Source organism: Styela clava, chromosome 4, assembly GCF_964204865.1.
Source record: "Styela clava chromosome 4, kaStyClav1.hap1.2, whole genome shotgun sequence".
Lineage (NCBI taxonomy): Eukaryota > Metazoa > Chordata > Ascidiacea > Stolidobranchia > Styelidae > Styela > Styela clava.
The window spans coordinates 22586904-22609823 of NC_135253.1; the positions used below are offsets into that span (position 1 = coordinate 22586904).

The 22920-nt window shown below is 36.6% G+C and overlaps 2 protein-coding genes across 2 annotated transcripts; both read left to right on the forward strand.

Moving 5' to 3' along the window:
• The first annotated feature begins 6557 nt into the window (after nt 1–6557).
• Nucleotides 6558–13112, forward strand: LOC120326005 (glutathione S-transferase omega-1-like). Its single transcript, XM_039392203.2, has 4 exons — nt 6558–6713; nt 10128–10281; nt 11286–11453; nt 12651–13112. The coding sequence occupies exons 1-4, from the start codon at nt 6631–6633 to the stop codon at nt 12819–12821; spliced, it is 576 nt and encodes a 191-aa protein (XP_039248137.1). The 5' UTR covers nt 6558–6630; the 3' UTR covers nt 12822–13112.
• Nucleotides 13113–16372: 3260 nt separating this feature from the next.
• LOC120326006 (uncharacterized) lies at nt 16373–22110 on the forward strand. Its single transcript, XM_078111817.1, has 5 exons — nt 16373–17530; nt 18214–18226; nt 18858–18992; nt 19684–19861; nt 20456–22110. The coding sequence occupies exons 1-5, from the start codon at nt 17435–17437 to the stop codon at nt 20586–20588; spliced, it is 555 nt and encodes a 184-aa protein (XP_077967943.1). The 5' UTR covers nt 16373–17434; the 3' UTR covers nt 20589–22110.
• The last annotated feature ends 810 nt before the right edge of the window (nt 22111–22920 follow it).

The following is a 22920-nucleotide window of genomic DNA, read 5'->3' on the forward strand; positions in this document are numbered from 1 at the left end:
GTTCAAATGTACGGCCACCTATGATTATATATTTGCACATGGTCTCTTCGGAACCATTGTAAAAAGCGCAACATAAGTTTCAGAGTAATGGGGGCCATTGCGTAAATTGACCTGGTTTGCTCCACATGTTTGTAGATTGTTTGGCTCAAAGCAGTCAGCAACAACTTGTTTAAATACTAGTTACGTCGTTACTCGTTCGTTTTTCTCCGAACAGACTTACTTCGTCGTGCAAAGCGCACAGGGAAAAGTCATCTTTCATTGAATCGTTAAAAAATAGAGTATAATCATGTTGGAAAAAGCGTAAGAAATTACGAAGAGTGTGGTCCCTCAGCCGTCCCTTCCCGATGGCTACGCCTATGCCAATGGCCATTATCTCACTTTGGTTGTAATAAATTGAATAGGCGATGCAGACACGCAATAACTCGAATAATTAATAGCATACATCATTCTTGCATGATTGACGATTATAATATTCTTTATTGATTTTGACCAGACAAAACGTTACGGAATAAAATTCGTTAAAGTGTAATAAAAGACGTTTTAAAAATACTCAGTGTAGCCAGAAGACAGTAACTAATTATTGCGCAAAATGAACTGGTTTGATCCGCCATGTTTGCAGATTGTCTGGCGCAATACAGTCTGCAATATCTTGTATAAATACCAATTACGTCGTTACACCCCCAACCTATAAATATATATCTGCACAAAAAGCGCGGCCCCGAGACGAAATAATACAAAATAATAATACATGGGCGTGGTTTGTTCAATCAAGCGTGTCACGATTTTCGCTCAGCTGAAACGTTGCTCTTTATGGTTTATTTATTATATGGCCTGGTTTGCTCCGCCATGTTTGCAGATTGTCTGGCGCAATACAGTCTCCAATATCTTGTATAAATACCGATTACGTCGTTTTAACCCCTCGAGTATATATTTGCACGTGGTCGCTTCGAATCCGTTGAAAAAGCGCTACCCCGAGGCGAGTTATTCTATTCTTCGTATTCGGCATATGATAGGATAAATTATACATGGGCGTGGCCTGTTCAATCATGCTTGACACGATATTCTTTCAGCTCAAACGTTACTATTTATTGTTTATTCGGGGCTTCAGAAGTATGCGCACCAAGATGTCGCACAACCTGAATCCTAACCGGTAAACACATAATATGTTAAGGTTGTGCGCCATCTGGGTGCCGATACTTCTGGAGGTCCGTTTATTCGTTACATAGGTCAAAAGATGCAAGGAATTTCGAGATCTAACCTGTCAATATACAAGCTCGAAGGCGACGGATTATTTATTTTCAAAGACCTGTTAAGGCTTAAATAATGGTTTAATTCCGTGGCTCCCAACCTTTCATATCCCGTGACCCCCTCTTGAAGGCTCTTGGCACTCATGTCTCCCTGTTTATGATTCCAGCGGTACTTTTAGTGTTACTTTGATTGGCAGATTCCAAATCCCATTATGTTCCAACAATTCATGCTCAATAAAGTGAAAACAAGATGTGAATAACCTTATCAATAATGAAAAACTAGAAAGAACATGGAGTTTTCCAGTAAAGTTAAATCAGTTTTACGCCTGGCATGATGGCCCCCTCCAACTGCTCCGTGGCCCCCTTGGTGGGCCCAGGGCCCCCTGGTTGGAAACCACTGGTTTGATGGCTGAAGTTTTCGACTTAGCTTTTGGCGTCGCAAATTAAATCTGGGATTCGCTCCCAATGTCCACCAAAACTAAAATGGATAGGCAATGCAAGAACGTAAAAGTTCGGTCATTATACCAAAGCTGGCACTTTAGGTACAGATGGTCGCTCGGGGTTCTTTTCATAGTGGAAGTCATAAAAAATAATGCGATCAATGAAATAAGATTCATCATCATGTATAATTTTCATTGTTTTGATTCTTGCTCGCTCGATCAATACATTAAATAGGCAGATCCGAAACACAAGGGTGCCACACTGCTGGGGGCAAAACTAATTTTACATTCCCTCTAACTAGAAGATTCACGACTCTTTCTAGTTTCATTGCTTGATACGGGTATTTTACAGGGTGTTTTCACTTTCTTGTTCATGAATTGTTTGGATATGATGTGACTTGGAATATATCAATCAAAATAACACTATATATACCACTGGAATGGTGAACAAGGGGCCATGAGTGCTAAAAGCCTTCGGAGCGGCCCACGAGCCATAGCAGGTTGGGAACAACTGCAAGTCAAGTTTAATTTTTCCAACCAGTAAAAAAATATCACAAACATAGATTAAGAGAAAATGATAATTTACACAGTTTTATTGGGGAAGGGAAGTCGCGGGGAACCAAAGCTAGTTATCGAGCAGCGACACCCGCTATACATAGATATGCAATCGCTGTACACAATGACCTATATGCACAGAAAAATTTGAATGTTACCAGTTAGGCATTGTCTGCCCAATGTATTACCAAGGGGTCGGCAACCTTTTGTCGCTCGCAGGCCCACAGAAGGGTTGCAAGTCATTGGCGGGCCGCAAATATTTTTTAAATTCGAAAACCGAACGGATGATACTACTATAACAAAAATCAAGCAGTGATACATCTGTCGAATAGAATATAGATTTATTTTCTTGTTGCATTACATCCCAGAAAATTCCCTTTGAATATTTTTCTGCGCCATTAAACCATTTGCACTTAGCATAAACTTTTCTGTGTTTTGTTGCCAGTTGTCTAATTATAATTAAATTATAGGCTCATTTAAACGAGTAATTGTGATTTTTATATTTGTTTGATTATAATATAATTTAGTCTACACGCGTCTCACAATGAATTGTATAACGTGAAAAATGTAATTGTAAAAAAGCTGTTTTGTTACTATAATTCAGTGAAGCGTCGCGGGTCGTAGGTTGCCGACCCCTGTATGGCACTCTATGAAAATTGATTAAGTCCAACACGCCACTAGTAGGCCATTGTGTATTCATTTCCATGTCCTTTGGGGGCGTAATCTGTAAGCGTATTACAATGGCTTTACACAAAGATACTGGGTTTTTGAACGCGGCAACGTTTCCGAGACGGATCTTGTACAAGATTAATTACAAAGATTGATTGATTTAACCGCCGGCAATCGAGCGCGCACGAATTAGGCCACAAAGAACGTTACAGTTGGTGAGAGGAAAAAAAGAATGCCGTCCGTTAACCAACTAGTTTTGAATATTCTATGGCAGCGTTTCTGAGCCAAGGAAAGGCTGTTTTGGGGTAGGAAATGTTACTTGGAATTTGGGTGTAGTATTAATAGTGTAATACATGTTTATACACAGGTTATGAACTATTTAAACACCAAAGTGCGAGTGCACATATCACTAGCTAAGGGCACATTGTATATTGAATAACAACTGAAACAATTATGCCTTGTGACGGAGGAAGGAAGGGTTTCGAAATAGTCAAAGGGAGAAAGGTAGCAAAGAAGGTTGCGAACCACTGTTCCCGGTTGGCGCATAAACTTCTCTGAGTTCATGCCAGTTCGTTTGGTACAAAGGTCGCTTTTCTGCGGACGTTGAAATTGGAACGTGGTCGATGCCGGCGTCGTAACAAGGCGTAGCATCTCTCAGCCAATCATATGCTCCCTTTTGTAACAGATGATTTGTCTTCACCAATCAAATTCAATTTTGCAAAAAATGAGAGAAACGAGAAAATAAGAGAGAAGTTATTATAATAAACAAACGCACGTTTACGCGAACAAAAGGAGAGAAAAAAAATCGCGTCGGAATAAAAGAGAATAAGAGCGAGAATTCTGCGCAATGAAATGAAGACGTCTCAGTTAAAAGTGATTGTGAAATGGTTCTTGCCGCCAGTTTTTGACAAATTTTCTTCGGGAAATTTCGCGGAAACTTTATAAATGGTATCAGAATGAAACAGTAAGTTATACCCTGTTAATGATAAGAATTGTATCGAATGAGACCGCAAACAGGTTTTCTCGGCAAGCAGACGCGATGTAAGTGCGAGACAAGCCAAAAATGATATACCAGATTAGGAAAGAAATTTCAGACAATTTTAAAAACGTATTTTGTTTTGGCAGTCTCAAAAGACAGTGTTGAAAGGGTTCGTAATTTCTCGTTTTTAAATGAAGATAAGATACCACCGTGTATACAAGAGGCAAGCCATTCATACGTTATGTGGCAATAGTTATCGCGATGGTGTGGGTTTAATTGCTCAATAAACTCATTGGGTAACCGCGGTAACCAAAAGCACTTGAGCAAATTATTAGTTTTTTTGCCACATGCTACTTCATATGTAATGGTACCGGTATTGGGTTTTCAACACCTGCGCGCTGAAACAAGAATTCAATTACTCGCAGTTTGCAACTATTTTGAAAACTTTCTACTTCGACATTTTCTTCTTAATTTATTACACTTCGGACGAGCTAGTTCATTTGCTGATAGAACTATGAACGTGTGCTTTTCAAAGGGTGTGCGTTCTGCTTGTCGGAATGATAGTTCAAACCAAATTTCTTACACTCTGGGGGATGGTTGAGTTGGCTTATCTACTGATACATTGAACTGACAATCTATACTTTTTGCACATCGTTAAAGCAGCAAGGGTTGCCCGGAAAACTCCTAATACAGTACTAGTTCAAATGAATGCCACTGGAAGAGGAAATTTAGAAATAGAATTAAGAAATGAAAAAGTGTTCAGAGACCTAAAAGCCAAAACTTTTTGATAATCGCGATAAGCGTTACGTATTTCTTGTGGGGTTAGCCCTTTTAATTTGACAAACGCGCTTTGCTTGTTGAACCCCGGAGAAGATTTCGAAATTGATCAGAGAACTAGGATATTCAGAAATCCGTTCTGCTCTGCAAACAATGCTTTGTGATTAGCACGCGCCGTAGGTTGTAATAAGACGTCGCGTCGCTAGTGTGGTAATGGCCTACCTGAGTCGCGTTATTCGACTCTCATTCGCTATTGCATCAGCTTCATTGTTCACTTTTTTTCACATTTTTTAATGTAAATGTTTGAATTTTTCCAAGTTCTGAAGGTCTAGGATTAAAAATGATAATTTTTCGAATTTCAAAATAGAAGTGAAGTCAGGCGAGTGCGTTGCATACACCTTTCAAAATAAATAAATTTCGAAAATAATCTTGAATTATTTTGTGGTCAATAAAATCAGGCGTAAATTCGGCTTCATTAGTTAGGACGGTAACTTGACTATTTTCGCGTAAATGTTCCAAGATCTCGCCCCAACGCACCCATGGTATAAATAATTAAATAAGCAATGCTGAGATTCAGATTTTCCTTAGGTATCGGTTGTTCTACGACCAGGGGCCAACTAGACTGGCGGGCCACGCAAGCGCGACATAGAAAACAATATTTTAATAACAGAATTTTATATACAGTGTTACAGAAGCAAAAGTGGAAAACAAAGAGCCTCGTGCCAAAACTATATTTATTCGTAATCTCAACGAATTCCTTGAGCTATTTTTTTAAGCTAAAACATCAAAATTTGGTTTTAGTTTGGTTGTGGCAGCATCAGGCGTGCCAGATTAAATTACTCAACGGGTCAGATTTGTCCCGCGGTCCGCAGTGTTCACATGTCAGTTCTAGGGCTTCGTCCGGATTAAAGGTTTGAAACGAACTTTCATGAACATCCATATGAGTTAATTTTATTCAAAACGGCTTGCCTTGGGTATTCAGAATCAATATGTGCAATTGCGGCATAGACTTGGATGGTACGGCTGATGATAAACTTTTAAAAATTAAATGACATGTCACGTAATTATGACTGAATATAAAATTAGGAGCAGACATGATTAGCAGGATAAGCATTTGCCATTGGCTTTGCAATCAAATTACTTTTATTGATCACAAAATTTCATTCAGTCTGTGAGACATCCTATTTTTAACGCGAGAAAAAAAAGTGGAAACGGATATACAGTATCATATGTATATCATATATATAGGTTATAATCGAAGGTTGTTGTAGATCTGGCTTATTGAGATCAAACCAAAAACGATTCAAAAAATTTTCATTAATTTGTGAAATGAAAGAAATAAAAATGAACGATTGGGTACGCGAACCTTGGCCGCTTTCAAATTTCTATCTCGAATTGATATAAACTTATACTTTTATCGTAGCGAGCGCAGTGGTGTATTAGTTAGAGCAGGTTGTACATAACAGGCGGCCCGCGGCCACAACCCGGTCTGCCAAGCCATTTCGTGTCGCTCTTGTCCACACTCAGACTTTACCCCATCAAGTATCGCATTTTAATCCGACAGTTTGTATTTGAAAAAGCACTTGCATAGATAAAATACACATTTTTTTGCTCTTGTCGTTGCCGATTTGCCGGGTGAATTTGTTACTGTAAGGCTGAGCGTTAGTCGCTTCTCTTCTCTTGCCGACAAAAAATGTTGCACAACCCTGAGTCAAAGCGTTTTAAGATCCCGATTTCAAATCACATGCTTACCAGTCCGTAAAGATGTAATTAAATTGGATTGAAAACGTCGAACCCGAAAGATCTTTCCAGTCTAAAATAGTAGCTACTCACAACTCAGTGGATACACCTGCATTGTTCCAAGTAAATGTCGTGAAAATTATCACAACCGAATTTTTCTTTTTTTATTAAAGATTTATTACTACATAACTATCTATTTGAGGTTTTTCTCCAACACTATAACATGGCAACATTGACTTTCTACAACGACAGATGTGACCCCGCATCACAAAGTATTATGCTCCTGCTGGCGGCAAAGCAGATACCGTAAGTACTTGTATATAATTGGTATTATTGGTTAAAATCATAGGTCGCCTGATCCATGGTATGGTATTTTATGCATTGGACATATGTCGTAATTTAAAAATGTTGGTCTCAAACCAATGATCACTACTCCAACCAGAATTTGAGTAGTTTTGTTCCTTGGGCATTGACAGCATGGGTGCGCTAGCAATAATCAAAAAGGCTTCGTGGTTTTAATGTCTTGTACCACATTTTTGGAAGTTTTTTCCTGATACAAGCGCAAGTAAATTTTTGTAAACTGCTCATGTTTTGGAGCATAACTTGAAACAAACTAAACGTTACAAAATAAAATTTGCGATGTGTGAATGTAAGGCCTACATTTGCAATATTTCTACGCAATCAACTGAGGGGCATAGAAAAAGACAAGGGTTGGGAAACACGATACTGGCGACCAACCCTATTTGTTATATTGTTTTCGTTATCCATCGTTGATTCTTTGTTTGGTTTTGCGCGCCCGCATAGGTCATTTCGTCACGTCGGCATCGAAGCGTACGTGCGAGACCTCATTATTTGTTTTCCTCGTCGATGTCGTCACCCGATATTTTTGCTCGTTCGATAAGTTTCTCAATACGGCGTCCACATGGAAATGTTTTGTCCAAATGATACTCGAAGCCGCTCGTTATTGCAGTATGTTATTTGATATGACGTTACGAGTTTGTTACGTGGCGTTATTCACCTACTAAACACTCTAAACAACCTGTTAAATTGTTATTAATATTATTTTATTACAGTTGTTGCGTTACTTTACTCACAAATGGTTAAAACAATTACGAAACACGTAAAGATACGTCTATTTCTATACTGTGGTGTTGGTGCATCTATATATCATAATACAATGACCAATAAAATAGCTATCATTCCATTGTCAAACGAGGCATTGGACAGCTTAAATGTTATGCAATGCCTTTTTGTACATCTGTATTTAGGTGAGTGTCATTAACTAAAAACGTCGAAGGCGAGGGTGTACTTTGAAGGTAATTGCTGTAAATGTATAAGTGACAATTTTGTCAAAATACTTCCAAAGAAACAATTTCAAATAGTATAGAAACTTCCAAATTTTAAATAAACATTTTAATTGGAATACTTTGAATATACACGATTCATTCACGCTGCATTCACAGTTCTTTATAACACACAGTAACTTCGTACATGAATATAAATAAATCGCTTGTTTGTCTACGGCCTTTTCCTGAGCGAATATGTGGAACATGACAAGAAAATGAACAAGAAACGTTTCAAACTGGGACAATTTTGCCTTAGGTGGTAACGCAATCAGCATTTTCGATTTCAGTAGCGCAAAATATATCCGTACATATCGATGCCTTGTTTTGAATCACTTCGGAGCGACGATGTTAAACGTGGCTTGCGAATTGACAAATAACGTTCTAACGTGGACAATTTTGCCTGAGGCGACAATTAGGTTTTGTAGTCTTGGAATCACAAAATATATCCGTACATATGCCTTGCTTGTTTTGAGCAGAGCGAATATGTAAAACGTTGCATGAAAATGAAGTACGTTTCAAACTGGACAATTTTGCTTGGGGCGATAACAAAATGAGGTTTTGTAATCTCAGAACCGCAAAAACCTGCTTGTTTAGAGCCTTCCTTCAAGTGACAATGTAAAACGCCTCATGGAAATAAACAGAATGTTTTAAACTGGACAATTTTGCTTGGGGCGATGACGCAATAGAATTTGTAATCTCGGAAGCCCAAAATGTATTTGTAAATATCGATGCCTTGCTTGTTTTAAGCCTTCGGAGCGGCAATATAAAACGCATCTTGAAATTGAATAAAGAACATTCCAAACTGGACAAATTTGTCTGTGGTGAAAACGCAAATCGGTTTCGTAATTATAGAAGCACATCCGCATATAGTAAATGCTTTGCTTTTTTGCGCCAATTTCGGAGCGGTAATATAAAACGCGGCATGAAAATGAACAAAGTACATTTCAAACAGGACTATTTTGCTTTGGGCGGTAAAGCAACTAGGTTTTGTAATCTTAGAAACACAAAATATATTTGTAAATATCAATGCGTTGCAACTCACAATAACTCACTCATATAATTATAAAAGCAGATATGGATATTGATGCACTTTGGTAAATGATATGTTTCGTACTTTGAACCCTTTGTTACGCCATTTCGTCATACGTCAATGTTTAGTTTTTATAATTACTGAACCGATATAATTCTTAGATATCATTTCACTCTCAAGCTTTTGTACATTCTTATATATCAGTGACCCCTTGCCCCGAGAAAATGTATGAAAACCTAAGGTCTTCTGGGTGTTTTTATTGTTGAATTAACCATTGGCCGATTTAATACGGCCTTCAGAAAACTTGTGACGTGGAATCATAAACCTTCGGTCTATTATAACACAATTAAAACTATTTCGACACAGCACTTACATGATTTATTCCGCGAGCTCGTCATTCATACGCAATATAGGGAAATAATCGTTACACAGCCAAGTGCATACATATTCCGAGAGGTATTTATATCCAACGAGATTGGATATTTGGATAATGATGGTAGCGTGAAAAAACGTGGCCGACAATTTCGTTAATTGGCATCGGTAATTCTGCCCGGAAGATAATTTATTGGCCTTTCATTGAAACTTTCGAAGAAATTGTTTGTTATTCCCTATGGGGCAAGTTAGAGCATTTCACTGTAATAATTGTTTATCAAAACTGGACATAACTACAGGGGTAGAAATGAATTGTTTTTTTTATATTTTGTTTGACCAAAGGTCAAGTCGTTGGTATGACAAGAAAATAAAAGAGCTCGTAAACTCGTAGCAAAACAACATTATCATTCATTTTTAATACAATCAAAATTTAACAAATTTGTCAAAAGGTCTAGGAATTTTAATAGATTTGTGGCTTATCTGAAAAAGTTTATGTGGTTAGGAACCGGCGGTCTAGCCCTTTAGTATCTTTGCAGGCGGCACATATGGTTCCACAGACATGAAGACAGAGATAAAATGAATGGTATCAAATACATGTTACCCTAATTTACCCCACAAAGACTTATAGATTGGCCTAGAACTATGGATCATTGTAGTCGGTGTATATGAATCCACTGACACTAAGGCAGAGACAAAAGGAGTAATAACTAGATTACCATGTGGCCCTAATTTAACACGGCGATTAAATCTGAAAGAAATTGCATTACATTGTGTTTTTATTAAATTTAACCATACTTTTTGAATAGTACTTGAACGTTTACTTCTCAACCGTTAAATAATTGCAAAGCAAATATTGATTCTGCACTTTGTGACGTAATAGACTATATCACAATGATTTAGCGCTTTTACATTTCCTATTATTACGCATAGAGGTGAAAGGTCAAAATAGTAAAAAAAATTATTCATTTTCAGACATGAAAAAGTTGATATTAAAGGAGACTCGGAAAATGCAGCTGGAATCCAGAACGGTAATGGCCGGGCTGTGAGTTATCTTGCCGCATTGGATGTTGTCAAGTCAGATTTAAACGAAGAACAAAAAAAATTTCTGGAATATTTTATGAAAAATGTAAGTTATTTATCTCATAAACAAATATTTAGGGCGCTTCAGAAGTGTTTGTACCAATATGGAGGTAATTTCTCGTATGACTTCTGGTAGAGCTGAAAACAAAGTGTCGTGCTTATATTTACTTTAAAAAAAGCAGTAGCATGGGCTCAAATGCATGTAGATACTCCTATATTTAGCGTTAATTCTCGTGAACCGACTATAAAATTATTGGCTCATTTGATTTACATTTCATCACGAGGCACAAAAACAGCCTTTAAAACACATAAATTATGCCACAGACAAGGCGGTACTTACTCTTTCTCTAATTGGTTATTCGCCAAGGGCGTGTGTGTATGTCAGCCAATCGGAAATCATCGAACTTGTAGTTCTAGACAAGCCCGTTTTTACGGTTATGCTTGGTTACAGATGGATGAATTTGTTGCCAGAAGCAAAATTGTAAATAAATCGTTTGACTTGTTTGTCCAGTATATGTCTTTTCGAATTTAAGTGATGATTCAAAATTCTAGGGACGGACTATCTTTTGTATCGAACTCACTAACAACGGGTTCTCCCATTTTAGAAAATGTCACAATTTAAGCTATATTAAAATGACAGGCTTTATATAAACCGAAAACATAACTTTTAAAATGACAATTATAACGCTAGTCGTCATCTGCGGTGAATGACGCCTACTTTCTGCAGTCGTCGAACATCTAGAAAAAACACTGGACTATAGTGCCTTCCTCGAATCAATTTTAGTTGGTCTTCATATTTACGATCAATTTATAAAATAGCACGACGGTTCCAGTGCACGCTCTATTTTCTTAAACGAAGCTTATTCAATCAAGCAGCCAGTGGTATCTAACCCTATGTAAGTAGCTATCGTTATTTGGAATGGCAGGGATCTTTTCAATTGACCGACCAAAACTATACTCTATTACATCGTTTGTTGCAAGCATTACATTCAATACTTTTTAGTTAGTCGACAATTGAATAAAACTGATATATAACAATTTTTTATTTAGATCCAGCCACTCTTCTACCGCACTGTGCTTACTGGAAACCCCAGAGAAGGCCTTGACTTGTTCTTCGAAGCTTTATCATACCTTGAGAACAGATTGACCAGTGGCCCTTACTTCGGGGGGAAATCCCCTGATATTCTCGATTATGGTCTTTTTCCATGGATTGAAAAGGTGGATGTACTTCATTAATTCATTTTCGCGGTTCTTTGGTTTTTAGCTGAAACGCGATTTAGTTACCGTATCTTGCTTATATCGCTATCAGTAGAGGTAGCACGGGACTAGGTAACTCCCAATGCCTTCGTGCTAGTATATCCGTATGCGTATAATGCAAGGCTGCTGTAGCAAGAGTAATAATAACTATCCTAAGTGATTCAATAGTCCTTCTGCACACTAACACAAATGTATTTCTGTAACGTTTCGTCTGAGCAAAATCAACAGGTTTTAAACTGCACGAAACATTACAGAAATACATTTGTGTTAGGGTGCAGAAGGACTATTGAATTGCATAGTTACTTATATCAGTATCACTCAGAAGTAAACAAAACTCATATCCTAGCAAAGTTATAGGCTACGACCACTGCAATGAAAATCTGAATTTATGTTGAAATGTGCTGTTGCATTGGCTTTATTATAAAGAATTGCCGGACCTCCAAAAGTATGCGCACCAAGATGGCGCACAACCTGAAAATAGTATGTGTGTACCGGTTAGGATTCAGGTTGTGCGACATCTTGGTGCGCATACTCCTGGAGCACCAAATTGCCTCGATACAAGTTCATGCGAACGTATTCCAAAGTGAACGAGACTTGTTTGAACGAGTATGTTTTGTACAAAGCCCCTGCACTAATACAAAAATGTGAGATTTGAAAAAAAAAACAGCCCCGCCACGTTTTAAAATAAAAATGACTAATTATCCAGATTGTGGAATTATCCAGGAATGATTTGAAACATTGAATTCCCAGCGGAATCAGCATTTCTCACCCTAACGAGATAATTACTAATTTCCTTATTTTGAACTTTAGGGATATGATTGTATTTTTCGCTAGAAAGTTACTACTTTTATTTATTACTAAATTTTCTATGAATCCCACGAGATCTGATATTTCGAACTCGGAGATTAATTGATACCGGTTGGTACGTTACGAAAAGTTCTTTTTCTTGGACTCCGTGTTCATATATTTCAGCATCGATCTCTAGTCCTTCTGTATGAATATATTATTAGTGTAATTAAATATTCATTTCCTCATTTTAAATTAAATTTTCAACACCAAACGGACGCGAAAGGCCGAATAACCTCTAGACCAGATCTTGTTAAAATTAGGTTCGCTTACCTTGAGTCTTATCTGAATATAAATAAATCTATTATACAGATCGGATCATGGATGCCAGAAATCGACCATCACGAATGTCTCAAATTGCAAAGTTGGGTACGACGCATGCGTGATGAACCCGTAGTGTCGAAGGTCATGCCCTCCCCGGACCAGACGTCATTCAACACGTACAAACAATCCTTAGCCATAAAAATGGAAGGAAAAGTTTAACAAACTGTTGTAAAATCGTCGAATCCGTTTTTTATATTTGTTTTACTCGTCTTTGCAAGAAATTTTTAACAACACAATGTAATTGTTGCGTGTCAAAGATGCGCCATTTTGACAAAGGTGATTTATATATAGCTCTTACAATGTTTCATTATCGCTATTTTACAGTGTACTGGTGCGGTACAGCGAGCGTGACAAAAAAATTAAAAAAAAATTAGCCATGCATCGCTTTTAGCTTTGAAATATTACGTTTATGATAGATGAATAAATTCGTCAGCAAATGTCTCCAATTTATCTCAAGTTTTATCATATCATTTAGATTGGGCTCCCGTTACTTCTTAGCAATACTATTTCAGCTAACTTGTTTTGCCCAGAATGCAAACTACAAAGAGTGTAGTATATTTGTACCTTTAGAGACTAGTTAACATACCTACTACATAAATTTATATTAGTCCGGTTTTATATTATATAAAATAAGCTGAGGTTAAGATATTCTCTTATGGGTTAACTCCCGTACCGGACTGTATGAATAGTCGATTCGTTTTTATATCAAAATGTTTAACGGTTGCTATGAAACCTACGCACTCAGTTTAGTTTTAAACTAGTTTTAACTTTAAAATTATAGGTAACTTTAACTAAATTAAACAGTAATCAATATCTCAAGTCTGGCTTCACACCATATGTATATTTTCTAGTGTGCCAATTCTTTATGGAAAGTGTCTTTATATGAGCCCCGAATCTAAGAAACTATTCGAATAATATTTAAAAAATTTAGTTTTATTTTGTTTGCCAAATGCATGCGCAATATTGACTGGAAGTCGGATTTGTTCATTCTATGATAAAAGTAGCAAAAACTGTCTATTGAAATATTTAAAACAATATGTATGGAGGAAAATTGCAGCCAAAATATTGAAAACTTGTCATCGAGTTCATTCAAAAGACTCCTAAAAATGAGGTCTAAAATAACTGGAAAAAGCGGCACAACCCGATTAGACACACGAAACCGTAACATATAAAACTCTGTTAATTACAAAATTAAATTTCGACTTCAGCTCCCAATATTATAACCTAAATTTGTCCACGTAAACACCACATAAGTTTTTTTTCTATTTTACCCATATGCCTGATGTAATACTTATATACAGTGTATTTAGAAATGTCGTTTTTATTTTTTTTTGTGGTATTTCATTTTAAATGTGCTCAAAATATGATGTATCTTTGAGATAGAATTGACGAGCATTCATATGAAATAATCAAGTGGGAGGTCAGTTCCTAACCTTAACAGTGATTGTCATAGGCTTATATATTGCACTCTGCCCAGCATATAAGAGCAAATATCTTCAATAATACGATTCTTTTAACCGGGATATAGGAATATTGAGCGCTTTAAGCTTCTTGTATCGTGCTCTCAAAATTTTTTTATGTATCATTCCGTCTGACCGAAGTTAGAGACTTCCTTAGTTACCAGAATGTGATTGCCACAGCGTTATATTAGGCAAGCGTTCCATAATTTTACAGGCACTCTATCAATATAAGAGAAAAATCCTTTTTTAACACGATTTTCCGGACTGGGAAGATGGAATATTGAGTATCTCAGGGTCTTGTATCGTACTCTCAAATTTATTTTATCTGTATCATTTCGTCTGGCCAAAGTTTGAGACTTTCTTGGTGAAAAAGCAGTTTTTAGTTTGTAAAATAAACTGTGATACAAGGACTTTCAACCACTCAACTAAGTGCATTGAGTTTAAAAAGCAATGAAATACCACCAAAAACCTTGCAAAAACAGTGAAAAAGTGTGATGCAACAACTTTCAATCACCCAACTAAGTGCATTGAGTTTGGATTTTTTCCCCAACTCTAGCGTTAACCAAACTCGAAATACAGACGGTGTGTATGAAGTTGCGCTGATACTATTCTGACTCTCCATCAGAATAACTTTGAAACCAATAGTTATTGTTCAAATAACATCACTTTGAATGCTTTGCCATAATCGTCTTTTGAATGGCTTTCTTCGTAGGGGTCTGTTGGGGTGTCACATACAGAGTACACGAAGTTTAGGAACAGGGGTGGATATATGACTTCAGTCGGCATTTGAATGACCTCTTCCACGAAGAGCTATTGGGCGGCAATATAATGAACAAGTCAGTAATAAGGACGGCTGTGTGGCCCCGCCCGCCATTCGAATGGCCTCGTTGATATATGTACCATGACTCGCTAAATATACAGACAGCAGATTTGATTTGAAAGATAGGCACGTGACAATCATGAGCAATGATACCTCCCGAATCAGACAGGCATAATTTCAACACGTCATAATGAAGTAATTTACATTTCGATTTAACGAGGTAATAAGCTGATGAGTGTCATTGCAGGGCTAACAAGCTAACAGAAAACCAGGACAAAAATATTTTGCATTGTCATTGCTTTATGAATTTATAAATGTACGAGTACCTCATTTTGAGACTGGCTTTGGTTTTTGAAGCATTGAAGTGCCATGAGGAGCCTCTCAGGAGGTAATTTCGTGATATTAGAGCGTGAGGTATACCACTATATTTTCAATTCCTATTGGATATGACTATAGGGCTGGGCATTTTCGAATACCTGATGATTTCAGAATCGAATCGAATACTTTTTTTTGGAGAAACGTAACTGAAAAGCAGGCACCAGATATAGCACATGCTCTGCGATTAAAAACGAGCTTATGCAGATTTATTCAAAATCATTTGAGTTCAACCTCATTATTACCGCTGCGAGTTTGCGGAAATTGCATTTTGAGCAAGCAATAAATTTAAATGCATTTGCATGTCGAGATTGGTTATGATTTGGAAAAATTAAAAGTTAGTGCAACAACGCATTTGAGCTACATGCTAGGTACTAAATGTACTATCTTATATTTATATAAAGTGTGATCAATATCTGCGCAAAATGGATTCATTGCAAAGTGTCTATGCTATATATATCATAATAATAACAATAAAATTCTATGGTGTGCATTTGCAATAAAAAAAATTCAAAGTGTCGTCGAAGCTTGATTTACGATGGGGCCGGTATTGAGACAATTTAGGTAGCATTTGTAGTTAAATATAAATAGTTTAATTTGAGGAGTTGAGCTAATGACTGAATTTATTTAGGTCTCAGTTGGTACTTTTAAAACAAAGAAGTGAGAGTCGAGCTGTTGAATTAGCACAATGGTTCCCAACTGTTTATGCCTCGTTCCCTTTCCAGAGGCTTTTAGCACTCATGGCCCCCTGTTTATTATTCCAACCAATAGTATTTATAGTGTTATTTTAATTAATATATTCCAAATCCTATTATATTCAAACACTTATGGTCAACTGAGCGAAAACACCCTGTGAAATAACCTTATCAAGCAATAAAACTAGGAAGAACAGGAATTTTTTCTAGGTGAAATGGAAAAGTTAATATATATCAGTTTTGCGCCTGGCATTATCCATAGCTATATCCAAACGGGCATGGTACCCAGTTTGGAACCGATGAGATAGCAGTACCAGTGGAAGTTTAAATACCTTAGTATTTGATCACATTTCCAAAACTCACATTGCAACTTACCATTCAGTTTAATAATTGAATTTAACTAAAAGACATTATGACGAGGCTCTGGGGTATTGGTGCACTGATGGTCAATGTTTTAATGCAAGGTAACTTGAATTAATTTATTATCTTTGAGATTCAACTTTTTAATTTAAAAACAAATTATAATATGCTGTCATCTGACGATTTCGACACAGCTGTGTAATAACATTGAATGTAATTACTATGAAATGTCGTTATAACCATTGATTGAATATTTTTTGCAACAATGAATCACTAAATAAAAAAATCAGGCTTTTCAGCGGGTGTCGGCAAGTGTTCTATAGGCCGCTGCAAGAGGAGTTTCTTTGACGTGATCATTCCTTTTCAAAGAACATGACTGCATCCCTGATTTAGAAACTCTACAAATATATTAAGTAATTAATATTCATGTTTTCTCTAATTTAAAATATTGCATTAATAAAAACCTCCATGTACTTATTTGTTCTGAAGTAGAATCCAACAGCAAAATGATGGGTGGCTTTTTAAATAGAGGATCGTTATTTACATAATTGCCCGAAATGATTTTCCATGCGCGGAGTTTACAATACCTCATGACAATGATGTGACAATATTGTTCATCACTGCGCCTACGTGTCGGCCATTTTATTTGTTGTTTTGCTGCTTTCCTGATGCAGAACGAAAGGTCATGGGAGTTCATTCATAAAATCAAAACAGTTGCGTAGAGTTACGTAGTTACGCCTAGCGTAATACTCCCGTCCAATATGTTCCAGATTAAAATGTATCGAAGTACTACGCAACCAATTTCGAATATCCACGAAATGGCCATGTTCTGTTTCATAAGAAAATAATTATGTGTGCGATGTCACGTGAATCCCACATCACTGTAATTTAGACTTATTTTTATGCTTTAACTTTTCATATTTATCTCGGGCAGAGCGAAAGGCTTCATCGCGCAACAACCCACAGCCGAGCAGTTGGTTGGTTTACAATGAACATGGCTCTGTGCAAGCAGTCACGAATTGAAAATGTTCTTTATATTTTATGAGGACCTGATCCTTGATAATGCTAATTAATTTTTCAGGGATAATTTTCACGGCGGTCAAAGGAAATGAATCGGACTGCAACGGTGGGACGTGCAAGAAATTTTCTCTTACCGCGGTAAGTTATATTCCAAATACTTTTAATTTGAAACAAAAAAACTCATAGCAGTCGGAAAGTAACGAGTTTAGCGAGTATGAGTTAAATGTTTAGTATTTCAAAGCCAAGTCAATCAGAGATGAGGAAGAAAAATTGACATTGCTTTCATTTTTCACGTCTACATGTTTTCAATTTCATTTTTTGGTGCAAGTGGCCGTGAGTTTTTTCCCTGATAATTTGGCGCCGCACAAACAAAAAGTTCGGGAACTGCGGAATTGATGATAATAAATTTTCAACGCATGGTCTGGCTTATTTCTAATACTGTATGTTCTTACTGCAGTGCGATTTGACAAAAGCCTCATATGGCCAAAAAATATTGCGCAATTCCTTACTAAAGGCTGAGCACCTCGAATCGATTATTCGAATAGTAAATTAGTCGAATCGGTTCAGAGTAAAATTCCGAATCTCTTCGGTGTCCATTTTGGCTCACATACTTCGGGAGTACCCCATTATGAAACAACGAATTTGGGTGAAACAAGAGTAAGTTATTAATTAGGCAATAAACGTAATAACTATGTATTTCAATGGGATGTTAGAATTATACGAATTGAAGCTCTTAAACCACTGTTTCGTGTTAATGTAAATATTTACTTTGATCAAAACATGATAAAATTAAAGAAATTAATTTTATTTTCCTTTTACAGGAAGAGGTTTTTGGTAAGTAGCGACATTTTTTAATGAATGGAGATTTTTAAACTATATCGCAATCATGATGATTTTTAATAATTATTAAAGGGTGCGTTCAAATCTCTACTCTGAGGAAAGCACTATGAGACGTTTTCATATCTAGTCTTAGCATTTTGGAATCTTAATCACGAGTAAAGTTGTGACGTACGTGTTAACTATCCACTTTTCTCGCAAGTATATACCCTATTTACTACAGTTATACCATTCTATATTTCGATTTAGCAGTATCTGTATTCAAATTCGTGTTTTGTAATACTTTGTATGTGAAGTTTCAACAAGCATGGTAATCATATATACAAAATAGCAAATTACGTCATCACTTTTACTATATCTATTGAAAAAATTATTGCCTCACTTGTAGTTTGCAATATATTTTCTCCAGTCAATGCAATGGGGTAGCATTATTTATAGGACACATCGCAATAACAATTTGTATGCCTATTTACTTGTTTTTGCACGTTTTTGGTGGTTTTTCATTGTTTTTGCACGCTTTTGCAGACATTTTATTTTGACAATATTTCACTATTTTGGCAAGGGTTTTGTTGAATGCTGCATTGATAAATTGAATAATAAATATGTAATTTTTTTTCTATTTTTCAAGACATACAAAACAACCCTGACATTATCAAGTTCATTACCGAAGCACTTCAGCGCCAACTAGCGGCTAATCCTAACATGGATAATATGAATATCAACACCAACATTATTCCGGTTCTGTCGGATTCTAAGCCTACTAGTGAGTTTAGGCCGATTTTTCCGTTATACACTTAAAACTAACAATCAATCAAATAAACAATGTCTGATGCCCGTTCCGACATTTAGGAGTAACGAGTACAATTGTGGTTGATTGGCTGTTACATATATGGATCTTTCCCAATCGCGAATGTCTAGAACCTCCTATAAGTTTGGACAGATATTTCTCATTCGTATCATTATAAAATAAGAAAAGAGCGATGCTCAAATATATGAACACCAAGTCTAAGACAAAGAACTTTTTGTACCATATATACCGGTACCAATTATTCTCCGACTTCCGGATAACATCGGAAAACGTCGTCACACTTATTATTAAAAATCGAGTTTCCATAAAAAATAAAAATGGAGTAAAATTTTGGATCTCATAGAATTCATAGTAAATTTAGGAATAAATAAAAGTAATAACCTTCTAATGAAAAATACAATTCTTGACCATCGAAAATTTCAGAGCAATCGGTCCTTTGGTGAATGAGAAAAGGGATATATTACATAACGTAACAAGAAGAAGAACAATCCAACAACAATTCGCAAGAACGAGCCATAGGTTCATTTCGTGTCCAAAAACTAAAAGTCATTAAGCAAAAAAGTGTTCTAATTAGACTTAAGCACAACTTTTTTTTTAAATAATATCACAATTCGAAAACCAATTTATGACATTCCTTTGTTTCCAGTGTCTTATGCTACCCTAGGTTGCTTCCAAGATTATAGGACACGAGCTATTCCTGAAGTTGAGAAAAAATACTCCGCTCTGATGGACAATTATCATCAAAGAGTTAACGCCATTGAAAAATGTGCGAAAGTCGCCGCTGCGGGAGGCTACAGAGTATTTGCTGTCCAAGATGGAGGATGGTAAATGAATGATTTTCGTTTAGCATAGTGATGTGGGCGCTCCAGAAGGTTGTGTACCAATATGGAGGTATATAATTTTGTTCGACTACTTTACATTAAGTTGTGTAAAGGGACTGAAACCTATGGGCAGGGTTCACTTGGCTATCACAGACAGTGCCCGGACTCGTAATAGAACTAAAAGAAAAACCGAAATAAAATTATTCCCCAACCCCAATCTGGTAAACACACTACGGGTGTACCGTGATGAGAGGTTTGGGTGTGCAAAATTTCCTCTGAGGAAGGGTACAAAGTATTTGCGTTTTAAATGTTTTTTAGCACAGAGATGAGTAGTTTCGCAAACAAAAACATTTGCCTAAGGATACAGTCATCTATTACAGATGTGGAGTAATGACTGTAGAGCCCTCCTAAAGTTTCCAGATGCGATAAATCTTTTCGGTTCAGCATTCCCCCTAATTAATTACACCCTGGGTTGGGTTGGTAGATTATCTTTTTATATTTTATTCTGGCACTCCTTCATCACTATTAATAACCTAACGTTAAAAACCTTGCTCTAAGCCAATATATGGATTACACGAGCGATTATTTTCATTTCAGGTGCGCGACTGGGCCGTCTGCTCATGAGACGTATTCCAAATACGGTCCTTCTCAAAAATGCAAGAGCGATGGCAAAGGCGGGTCGTGGGCTAATCAAGTTTACGCCCTGAATGGATGGGAACCTGATGCATAACATTACGCTTTAACTCAATCTGCTCAAGGCTGGAATATAGTACTGTATTTTACAGAACATACGCATACTTTAAATTCCTCCTTTTTTCTTAAAAAACCATCGTGCGATTTATAAGCAGGTGCGCCTAATGTATTGATCAGGTAATACTCCACGCTTTCTCGCCCACACGTAAAAACTGTACGAAAATGCTTTGAAAACCGTCCAATAGCCTGATGCGACTTATGTCTGGATAACAACTCAATCTAGTTAATTTAGTGGCAGTGCGTCTGCTCCGTAAATATGGTTATATCACGTGTTTGTTTTTTTAATTTTATTTTGGGATGTTCATGAACCTTTGCACAGAAAGAATTGAAACCAGGGCTATGAATTCGATTACAAATTTATATTGATCCTCGCCGTTTCAATTTTTTGTTTATTTAATTTACCACTGGATTAATTTTACCATTGGAAATGAGAAACCTGGTGTTCATGTCATATTGATCCGCAAAGTCTGTTGTGAGCTCTCATCTACGTCACTACAGCTAACTTTTGTTGCTTGTCATTATTATTTTTTATAATTTTGATGTTATTAATCATGTATTATTAATCGCATTTCTTTATTGCTTTTGGGCAAAATTCCATAAACTGCAATAACGTGACGCGATTGAAATGTGCGGTAATTAATGCTGAGAATGCTTTCCAGAAATTTATTCCCTTAAGAATGTTTTTATTTTTCCTATTGCCTAACATGTTTTTAATATTGTGTTCTGCTGATTATTGAAAAAACCGCTCCACCGTATGTATTTTCTTCTGGTCGATGAGGACAGTCTGTGCCCAATGGATAGCATATGACGGTAGCTTCGTTTCCATAAGTTTTTTAGTCCCTGAGTTTTGTTGTATTTATTTATAATATCACCCCCCAATTAGGCTTGCTGAAAATTTATTGTCCGTATAAATATTAAAATTTCTGTCTTAACTGTACTGTCCTACTCGCTCACCAAAGCATATTATTTTCGCACATAAAAATAAATAATATATCAACGGACGTCATCTCATACCAAAATAATATTTAAGTGTTTATCGCCTCGGAATCATGCAAGTATCCAATGATACGTGAATGGGTATAGGATTTGAATAACTAACAAATTTGATTTTTGCTAAATTCGAAACTAGGAATGAAATATATTCAGTGATTGAAATTGCTGTTGTTGTTGTGAAATTATTTACATTTTATAACAAAATTGTGATTTGACTCATCATCCACAGACTATTCTGTTACAATGGATTTCTTCAGAACATATTCCGAATCGATATTATTTTTGAAACGGATTTCCAGAATACTACTAGTATTAATATATAAACATCCTTGGACCTTTATGATTCGACATACACTCTTCCTCACCATGCGTGAGTTATAAACTTTTGCTTTAGAATTTTGTTGACAAAAACCTAAGAATTGGTTTCTTTAGTAGTTTTAACTGTTTATATTTAATCTTTGCTTTTATTTCTTCGCTGACTTATCTAATTCGACTTTGTGAGTAAAATAAAGATAACGATCAAAAGCATTAATTTTCGTTTCTGTTTTCTTCAGCCAAGCTCACTGAGTTAGGAGGAGCATATCTCTTTTTATACATATAGTTATTAAACACCAAGAACTCCAAGACGTGCTGGAGGTACATGATTGCGGTGCAGTTTCGCTAATAGGCTAGGATTTACATATTTATCCCGGGAAAGAGGAAAGATAAAACGTCTTAATCATATGGCGAACCATGGCCTCTCCGGTCTGGTTACCAGTCCATGCCGAGTATGGGATTAGTCAGCCATTTTTTTTTTAGTTTTCGGCAGCATGGTCTTGTTGGTAGAGAAAGACGTGGCCGACCAGCGGTTACGTGAACCACCCAACGGTGACAAGGAGCGAAACGCAACATGTGTGCTCAAATGAAGTATTATGTTATGCAGCATGGGTCGACAGACAGACCCCAGATGAAAATAAATTGTCGCAGTATACCAGCAAACACATTTTTGAGATATGCTTTGGAAAGTATGCTTTATGATAAAACAGACTTTGATAAATGGTATTCCTACGTCACAATTGAAAGCCGCAGCAGTACTCCGAAATCTTACTCTTACGGCCAGTTGAGTGATACTGATACTGCAGTCCAAGCGCAACAACTGAGCTGAATGTTTTTTGGACGCAAACGTGCTGTTTTTTTATGATCGGGGAAAATTCACCAAGTAGCATACTGAGTGCCAAACCTTTAAATGATGGAATTCAAAGCTGTTATTGTTGCACTATTTCAAGGCCCCGGCCATATCCAGACTTTACCAAAGGACGAAAGCAAAGCTTTACTCA

Bases quoted from the DNA above. Each gene is read 5' to 3' on its own strand.
- LOC120326005 (XM_039392203.2), top strand. From the start codon at position 6,631: ATGGCAACATTGACTTTCTACAACGACAGATGTGACCCCGCATCACAA. The intron at 10,282-11,285 runs GTAAGTTATTTA...TTTTTTATTTAG, and splicing joins TGGAATATTTTATGAAAAAT to ATCCAGCCACTCTTCTACCG. The intron at 11,454-12,650 runs GTGGATGTACTT...TCTATTATACAG, and splicing joins TTTTTCCATGGATTGAAAAG to ATCGGATCATGGATGCCAGA.
- LOC120326006 (XM_078111817.1), top strand. From the start codon at position 17,435: ATGCTAATTAATTTTTCAGGGATAATTTTCACGGCGGTCAAAGGAAAT. The intron at 18,993-19,683 runs GTGAGTTTAGGC...CTTTGTTTCCAG, and splicing joins GTCGGATTCTAAGCCTACTA to TGTCTTATGCTACCCTAGGT. The intron at 19,862-20,455 runs GTAAATGAATGA...TTTTCATTTCAG, and splicing joins GCTGTCCAAGATGGAGGATG to GTGCGCGACTGGGCCGTCTG.